This window comes from Triticum dicoccoides, chromosome 7B, assembly GCF_002162155.2.
Source record: "Triticum dicoccoides isolate Atlit2015 ecotype Zavitan chromosome 7B, WEW_v2.0, whole genome shotgun sequence".
Classification (NCBI taxonomy): Eukaryota; Viridiplantae; Streptophyta; class Magnoliopsida; order Poales; family Poaceae; genus Triticum; species Triticum dicoccoides.
The window spans coordinates 320,007,298-320,016,874 of NC_041393.1; the positions used below are offsets into that span (position 1 = coordinate 320,007,298).

At 43.6% G+C, this 9,577-nt stretch overlaps 1 protein-coding gene across 1 annotated transcript in view; it reads right to left on the reverse strand.

Moving 5' to 3' along the window:
- The window catches only part of LOC119337501 (structural maintenance of chromosomes protein 1-like), an 11,753-nt gene extending 10,457 nt beyond the window's left edge, over window positions 1-1,296 (reverse strand). Inside the window, exons 1-3 of the mRNA XM_037609666.1 lie at window positions 733-1,296; window positions 427-663; window positions 88-321 (exon numbers count right to left, since the gene is read on the reverse strand). Coding sequence (XP_037465563.1) covers window positions 88-321; window positions 427-663; window positions 733-1,200 — 939 coding nt within the window. The 5' untranslated portion in view covers window positions 1,201-1,296. The remainder of the gene's footprint in view (window positions 1-87; window positions 322-426; window positions 664-732) is intronic.
- Between the last annotated feature and the right edge of the window lie 8,281 nt (window positions 1,297-9,577).

Consider the following 9,577-nt stretch of genomic DNA (forward strand, 5'->3'; position numbering starts at 1 on the left):
AAGAATTTGATAAACTGCTCATACAGCCGCAAACAGAAATGTCATGATGGAAGTGGTGGGGTTTAGGAGTGAAAATAAGGCACCTACCTTTTTGTCAATATCAACCTTTTTCTTCGACATACTCTTCTCGCATAAGGTAATTTTCTTGAGAAATGCACTTTGCTCCTTCCTTTTTGCGGCAAGTCCATTGTCAGAGGATTGATTATCTTCGCGCGCTTGCTGAAGAGAACGTCTATCATCCTCAAGCTCGGCTTCTATTTTTTCCATGTCTTTTTCAATGCTGTAGAGTTGCCATAGGAGATGCTCTGTTTTTAACAGTTTCTGAAAACAAGCAAAGACATAGGGCGCATAATGTGAATATTTGGTAAGCAAGTAACCCAAACTTGAGATTTTTCAGAACAAAAGAAATGAGTGTGGGAGAAGTACCAGGTCCTGCTGTAAGCGCAGATGCTTCTCTGCCTCTTCCTTCTGCGCCTTCTTCTGCTTCCTCTCCATGACGATGGTCCTTTTCTCTTGATAGACAAGTGCAGATTTCTCTTCGGCACTGGTTTTCTGTTCCTCCAATTCGTCGTACTCCCTCCTGAGCTCGTCAGAGCCGGCAATCTGCTCCAGGAGTGCAGTGAGCTCCTTAGGATTCTTGGAGGCAATGGATTCCACGTCACCCTGCAACGCAAATGCTCATGTCACGTCTCTGGAATTATTGCTAATCGAGGAGGAAGAATTAGTGAAGACCTGGAAAACGAGGAAGTTGCGGGCCTTGACGAGAATGCCGAGGGATCTGAGCTTGGCGTTGTAGTCGTCCCACGTGACGAGACGGCCATCGATACGGTACTCGCTGCCACCGGCGCCGGTAATGGTGCGGGTGAAGTGAAGCTCGCCGCCGGTGCCTGGGAGGTTGTAGACGAGGCGTACGGAGGCCCTGCGACCCTTGGCCTCCTTGTCGCGGTCGTCGAGGGCGTAGATGAGGTCCTTGAGCTGGGCGCCACGGAGGTGTGCTGAGCGGACGCCGAGCACAAAACTGATGGCGTCCATGAGATTGGACTTGCCGGCGCCATTGGGACCGATGATGGCCGTGAAGTCGAAGAAGGGACCGATGGTCTGCGTTCCCTTGTACGACTTAAAATTCTCCACCTCCAGCCGATGGATCCGCCCACCGCCGCCTTTGCTGCTGTGTCCAACGGAGGCCGCCGCGGCCGCCATGTCTTGCCCGCCTCCTAGTTCCCCTTGCCCTTCCTAACTGAAATAGGGTTTTCGTCGAAAGGAGATTCGAAGTGCACGGGGAAGGAGACGGATGCCTGTTGCATCCATCCAGGGCCGTTTTCTGCTCACATTTAGGCCCACCGATTCAATTGACTACGCAATATTCCGCGGAAACATTCCTCTTTGTGACGAAGAAAAATCTCCATCGCCTAAAAATGATGAGTTTAGATTTTAAAAAAAATAGATCAACGTTACATGAAAGCAACTAATTAACGAGCGCTCCTTCAGAAGCCTCGCAACGATCAGTGTCACTTGGCGCACTCTCAACCATTCGCCACGTGTCACGCTCTGGGTGCTCCCTCCGGATTTTATTTTTTCGCATGTGTTTTCGGCTTTTTAACGGGTTTTCTCCGGGTTTTTTCGACGTTTTGGTTTTTCACCGGTCTTTCTTAGCTTTTCGATCAAAAAGAAATTTGAAAAAAAAAATGTTGTGCAAAAAAACGCGATTTCTAATTTTTTTTCTTTCGCGAGAGTCACGGCCGTGCCTCTCGGAAACGGAAAAAAGAACACGTTTTCTGTTTTTTTTTCTTTCACAAGAGTCACGATTTTGTTTCCGCGAGAGGCACGTTGTGCTTTTGTGATAGGCCCGGGCGTGCCTCTTTCGAAAAGGGAAAAAATCCAGGCTTCCGGTTCATTTTTTTCGTCCGGTTTTTTGTGGAAAAAAATCGTCAAAACCTATCAACATTAGATCTAGTTTTGAAGATCTCGACGCGAGGAATCCAACGGTGAAAACGATTGAGGATTTGGACGCACAGTTTAAGAGATAAAACATTTTAAATAAACGGATCTAAAAAAAGGAAAACTCCCGGGTTGCACCAAGTGGCGCATAGCGCGCCACTTGTCGCAACCTGGGAGATTGGAGTGATCTTCGCAACGGGTATTCCTCAACTAGTGATTTCGACGTTACATCAGCCACTCTGTGTTGATAAAAGACATATACAAGAAGACTGAACTGACTGAAATAACATTTGTAGATAGTGCAGCATAGTAGATGCAATATTTTCAATAGAATTTTCATCATTTCCAGCGGCCACACGAGCAACAAGTACCTCTTGCTGCATCTGGAGGACTACATCTCAAGGCAAGCTAGGAAGCGGTATAATAGCCTTTTGTTTATTAACAAGCATGATTTTTACTTGGCCAATCAATTCATCGTGTGGGTAAGCCAACATGATATTAAGCATACCAACTCCAAGATTATGAGCATCATTAGGAGCAAAAACATGTAAGTTAACATGTACATTGTGAGCCGTCTGGTTAACCTCTTCATTCAGTGGGTTGCCTCCAAATTGAATATTGTTTGAAATTGCCCCATCCGACAAACAAACAGTAGTGGTAATACTATTCTTTTCATCCTGAATATGAAGAGCCTCCTCTTCACCAACTTACCGTAGGTTCTCATTCACGGTCATTATCAAGTGCCACATTATTATTGGATTGGTTGTTGAAAAGCCCAATGAACATCTTCATCTGTCATCCATGTCGGCATCCTCTTGATATGATCATGCCCATGTTGTGGCCCTAGAGGGTTCAAACCAAGAAAATCAAAAGGTTGATGGAGCATTGGGTGTGGGTCAACCCTAGGAAGGGGATTGGTCTTCATCAGGGGGCGCGTGATGGGGATTCTTGCATGGAAAACAAAAAAATCTACAAAACACTCAAGATATATTCTATGGAGATGCTAGCAACGAGAGGGAGAGACTACATACCCTTATAAACCAAAAGTGTCATACGTATGGATCGGTCATACACTTCATAATGACCTTGGCGTAGTCGTACTCCCTTCGCGATCCAATCCAATCCAGCATCGCACGAACGGCACCTCCCAGATATTCACACGTGCGGATCGGCGATGTCTCTTCCTCCTTGATGCAGAAAGCGGGGGTGGAGAGTGATGTCTACTTCACAACCTTCTTCTTGTAGACGTTGTTGGGCCTCCAAGTGCAGAGGTTTGTAGGACAATAGCAAATTTCCCTCAAGTGGATGACCTAAGGTTTATCAATCTGTGGGAGGTGTAGGATGATGATGGTCTCTCTCAAGCAACCCTGCAACCAAATAACAAAGAGTCTCTTGTGTCCCCAACTCACCCAATACAATGGTAAATTATATAGGTGCACTAGTTTGGTGAAGAGATGGTGATACAAGTGCAATATGGATGGTAGATATAGGTTTTTGTAATCTGAAATTATAAAAACAGTAAGGTAACTAATGATAAAAGTGAGCGTAAACGGTATTGCAATGCTAGGAAACAAGGCATAGGGTTCATACTTTCACTAGTGCAAATTCTCTTAACAAAAATAACATAATTGGATCATATAACTATCCCTCAACATGCAACAAAGAGTCACTCCAAAGCCACTAATAGCGGAGAACAAACGAAGAGATTATGGTAGGGTACGAAACCACCTCAAAGTTATCCTTTCTTTTCTATCTATTCAAGAGTCCGTAGTAAAATAACATGAAGCTATTCTTTCCGTTCAATCTATCATAGAGTTCATACTAGAATAACACCTTAAGACACAAATCAACCAAAACCCTAATGTCACCTAGATACTCCATTGTCACCTCAAGTATCTGTGGGCATGATTATACGATATGCATCACACAATCTCAGATTCATCTATTCAACCAACACAAAGTACTTCAAAGAGTGCCCCAAAGTTTCAACCGGAGAGTCAAGACGAAAACGTGTGTCAACCTCTATGCATAGGTTCATGGGCAGAACCCGCAAGTTGATCACCAAAACATACATCAAGTGGATCACGTGATATCCCATTGTCACCACAGATAAGCACGACAAGACATACATCAAGTGTTCTCAAATCCTTAAAGACTCAATCTGACAAGATAACTTCAAAGGGAGAAGTCAATTCATCACAAGAGAGTAGAGGGGGGCGAAACATCATAAGATCCAACTATAATAGCAAAGCTCGCGATACATCAAGATCGTGCCATGGAGAGAACACGAGAGAGAGAGATCAAACACATAGCTACTGGTGCATACCCTCAGCCCCGAGGGTGAACTACTCCCTCCTCGTCATGGAGAGCGCTGGGATGATGAAGATGGCCACCAGTGAGGGAACCCCCCCCCCTCCGACAGGGTGCCGGAACGGGCTCCCGAGAGGTTTTTGGTGGCTACAGAGGCTTGCGGCGACGGAACTCCCGATCTATTGTTCGTTTTGATATTTTTAGGGTATATGGGAATATATAGGCGAAAGAAATCGGTCGGGGGAGCCATGAGGGGCCCACGAGACAGGGGGGCGCGCCCAGTAGGAGGGCGCTCCCCCCACCCTTGTGGCCACCTCGAAGCTTCCTTGACTTCGACTCTAAGTCTCCTGGATCACGTTCTTTCCAAAAATCACGCTCCCAAAGGTTTCATTCCATTTGGACTCCGTTTGATATTGCTTTTCTTCGAAACACTGAAATAGGCAAGAAAACAGCAATATGGGCTGGGCCTCCGGTTAATAGGTTAGTCCCAAAAATAATATAAGGGCCTGTTTGGCAGCTCCCCAACTCCAATAAATCCTCAAATCTAGCTTCGTTTTATGATCGCCGGCTTCTGGGGCGAGCGCTAGCGCTCAGAAATTCGTTCGGCCCCTCGCTCCATCTTCTCGTACGTGTTGGCAGGCCAACCTGGCTGGGCGGGCCGGATCCCAGCCGGCTCAACTGGTAAGGTGGCCTTAGGGCCCAGTCGAACACATGAAAACAGGGAAACAAAAGTAGCGAACCGGTATGTGACCCCTCGATTCACTTCGCGGTGGCAGCTGCTCGTAAATAACGACAACTCCAAATTCCCGATTTCTGAGATCGTCGAAACCATCGCTCCGATTTTTTGTACGTGTGTGCCGCTCCGCTCCAGGAAGCCAGCTTCTTGGAGCTGGGTCGTTCGGGCTAGCTCCGCTCGCAGATTTGCGGAAGCTAGGATCCAGCGAGCTACCGAACATGCCCTAAAAGTGTATAATAAAGCCCATAATCATTCAAAATAGATAATAATATAGCATGAATGCTTCATAAATTATAGATACGTTGGATACGTATCAGGATCCCCAAGCTTAATTCTTGCTCGTCCTCGAGTAGGTAAATGATAAAATAAAGAATTTATGAAGTGTGAATGCTAGCAGGTGCACAAGTTTGATCAATGATAATTTCAATCACCTTTTCTAGCATGATTATATGTCATAACAGTAGTTCATCTCATAAAACTTCTCAAGATCATATACCATAAACTTTCTTGAAAACTAGCAAACTTCATTCTTAGTCATCAAACAATTGCAATTCATCTTATTTTTAGGAAGGGTCTATGTCAGAGCTTTGATTTAGCAAACTCCACATACACAACTATCATATAGTCTTCTACAATTGCTAACACTCACGCAATACTTATGGTTATGGAGTTTTAATCGGACATTGAGAAAGATAGGGGCTTATAGTGTTGCCTCCCAACGTATTCACCTTTGTGTGATGTCAACAATAATAGTTCATGCTAACTTACATCCAAATAATATAGGGCACATCTGGGCTATTCTGTTACGTGTAACAGAATATTATTCTGTTACCCTTTTTGAACTGACGTGGTTCGCAGTTTGGACTGACGTGTTTTTCAACAAGAACTGATCTTCCTGCGTGCACGACGGACGGAAACAGGGGATGCAACGTGGAGCTTCCGGTCGTTCCCCGGCGCGATGTTGCGGGCCATTCGTAGCTAGAGGAGACATGTAAGGGGTTCCGCACGTCCGCACGCTTAGCTGGATGAGTTTTGCGATTTGTAGTCACCGGAGGTGACGGCGTGGGCATTTTGGCGGCGGATGTGATTTTGGGTGCCAGTGTTGACTGTGGTGTTCGTGGGCCTCAATTTACGTCGTGTTTGTCGTTTTTTATGTGAGAATTATCGGTATGTTATAGTTTTTTGAGATTTTTTTCATCTGTAATTTATGATTACAAGTTTTTGTGTTCTTGGTCGTTTCCCACGCCCGCCATGGAAATCTGTTCTTCTTTTTCTGTTGTTTTACTTTCGAATTGGTGTTGCAGGGAGAGATATAAGGACTGTATGAAAAGATTTGCGTTGTCAATTTTGCTTTTTTGAGTTGTTTCTACCCCGGATTCCCATGTTATTTTGTTGTTGGCGGAGGTTGTGTATGACGGCTGACTGTAAGCTGCGATTTCGGGTAATCTGGTCAAACTGTGTAATTAAGTTGCGTGTTTTTCAGTGTTGTTTTGAATTGATGCATGTATGTGTAGTTGGACTGCTGCCGTGTCAAAGTTTTGTTACTATGTGTTGACATTGGAGCCGCACCGATGGCTCTACACTTTGATTATAAAGGCCGAGCCCTCTGTCAGTTTCATTCTACGAGCTGCAACCAAAGAAAAGGGAGATGGATCCTGAGCTGGGAGAGGTTACAAAGGAGGAGGGGGACGCCATAGATGTGAGGGCTGCAGTAGCGGAGCAGAGGAGGAGGAGGCGCAGGCGCAGGCAGATGGCGCGACGTGCTGCCGAGGAGGAACTGGAGGCAGAGTTCAACAGACAACTTGCGCGTGAGGTGATGGATACTTTCAACTCCAATGAATTGGAGCTTCTTTTCCCAGAGGGCAGGGGAAGGAACCATATTCAGATCATTAGTTGGGCTAGGGCGAGAGCAGCCACGGCTCCACATCCATCTACCAGGGCAAAATGGCGTCGTTTCTTTGATCGTTATGACTGAAGTAGTGAATATTATGTTTTTAAGATTTTTGTTGTGAGGGAGCAGATGTTCGAATGACTAAATGAATTCAATTTTGTTTTTGTCTCTGAATGTGTTGTTTTGTCTGCATATGTTCGACATGTGCACCTTTGAACTACTTGGTTTTCTGAAGTTGAACTGATTTGCGGTCAAATGTTGGATGGCTTGTGTAATAACTATTTCCTACCAGCTGGCTGCCCATCTGCCTATTTATTATTTTTATAATCTGCGAGTGTCCCTGACTATAAACGTTATCCATCTATGTGTGGTGTGTGGCCAAGTCTTCCCCTCCCTTTTATTCATTCTTCCAGAATCAGATCTAGGTTCCTCTCTCTTCTCTTTGTTGCCTTTTTCTCTGTTCTTGTGTGCTCGATGGAGGATTGTTCATGCGGATGCCTGGTAAAGATGGCGCGCATAGCTGACGGTTGTGTGTACGAGTCTGGTTTGGAGCTCACTCAGACTCAGCGGCGTGGGCAACTTTCTTGTTTGTTGTACGGCAACCATGGGTTTCGTACACCCTATGTTTGTCGCCTGACGGATGGTGACTTGAAGGAATCATGGGTATGTGTTTCTATTCGTTTTGTTTTCTACTTTCTTGTTGGTTTCTGTTCGAAACCCATGGACTGGATCTGCAGTTTTGTCTTATGAATAGCCTATCTATATTTTTTAAAGGTTTTGTTGGATTTTAACAACAGGGATTTCTGTGTGTATTTGTTCATTACTTAACAGTATTTAAACCATTTTTTGTATAATCCCTGATCTGTTTATGAATAGATGTTTTTACTGTAGGTGTATTGATATGTATATTTTTCAGTTTAGTCAGTTCACATGTCTAGTTTTGTGTTATTGTTTTGGTTCAAATTTTTTCCATTTTAGTTTGTTATGCAAATCGTTCCTATATCTGTGTAAAAATTCAGTTATGTCAGGTGTTCATTTTGTTTTGTACTCCCATGTCCATTTGCAGAAAATGTCACCCAGGATCAAGATTGTTGCTCCTAGTCCCGGTGTTCTGAAGATGGAGACTTCAGACAAGAATGGGTATCAGTTGATGGATGTTGCCTACCACATCGACTTTGATGGTTGCATCAACCTAACTACTAGGTGGAAGGAGTTTGCGGCTGAGTCTGGATTTGAGGATGGTGATGTGGTTATGGTTATGTTCTTGAGAGAAGACGACTCTCTGATGTTCAGAATTTATGTGCTGTAGGTTTAAATGTGGCAAATGACGCCGGCTTTGAGATTTGTGTATGGTTGATTATGTTGCAGTATTTTTTCTTTTAAAACATTTGCATGTGAGATGGTTGAATTGTATTGTTTTATCAGAATGGTATGGAACTAGTTATGTAATGTTTTTCCTATTGTTCTGCTCAATTATAAGTGTTTTATTTATACATTCTTTATATTAGTAATGGAACAACTTCTATAGTTGAACTGATGGGCATCCTTTGTTTTGGCTGGTATATTTTTCATGTTCATAACTAGGAGACGGGTGCTATATGCTGATGATTTTTTTAGAACCCCTTTTTGTTATTGAGTTTGCTGAACTTACATTCTGTTAATGATAGTACTGCTCCATTTTAGGCTGTCAATTACCAATCAAATTTGTTTGTTGTATAATATATTTTTCTTACTTTTTTACATGAATTTTGGAGCACGTTTTTTTCTTTTTTTAGATGATTAATGATAGTTTTGGTATTTTATAAAATAAAAAAAATTAATCTTCGCTGCACAGTACTTTCTTTTTATTTGTACTTGAACCTTATGAATTGTAGTAGTTAAACTTTTTTCTAAATTCGTTTCTGAAATTTTTATTTACAGTGTTATATTTTTTTTACTTCTTACCATTAAGATGTGTTTGAACTTTGTCACAATATTTTTATTTATTAACTGATTTTTCTTGTGAGTTTTATTTTTTTAATTATTTTCATTTTTTATTTTTTGTCGTGCGTGATCTACTGGATTTTTGTAATGGGGCGAAGTACTTTGTTGGGCCATCGGCCTGGGTCGTTGTATTCGGCCCGGATAGCTTCTCTCGCGCGACTGTGCAGCACGGCGTGCGCATGAGCTATGTGTTTAGTCCCACCTCGCTAGTCGATGGGGCTTTACACTTGTTTATAAGCGCAGCCGACGCTCACCAGTCGAACTCCTCTGAACACTTACCAGAGCACTTATACACGGCGCTCTCTCTCTCTCATGACATGTGGGCCCTGGACGGCAGGCCCTGCGGGTGTGCGGATTACTAGGGATTCACCCACGGGCTCGAGTTCAAGTATCTAGCATTTGTCAGGGCCTGCGCCTGTCCTTGGGCGGTCAATTTTGTTTTTGTTTTTTTGGATCTAGTACTTGACTACACCAGTAACTTGGACTGGTACTTTTTTGTCCTTGTGTTGTCAATTTTTTTCTTTTTCTTTTTTTTTGTTTGTTTGAATATAGTACTGTGGAATGACTTGCCCCCGCACGGAACCGTACCAAGGGGCATAGTTGTACTGATACATCTTCCTTGTATGGACTTTGCCCCATTATCTATCTTTTTTAGGGGTGTGGGTGCGTGGGGTGGGGTGGGGGGAAACAGAATAACCGCACTGCGCCTGTCAAACGAG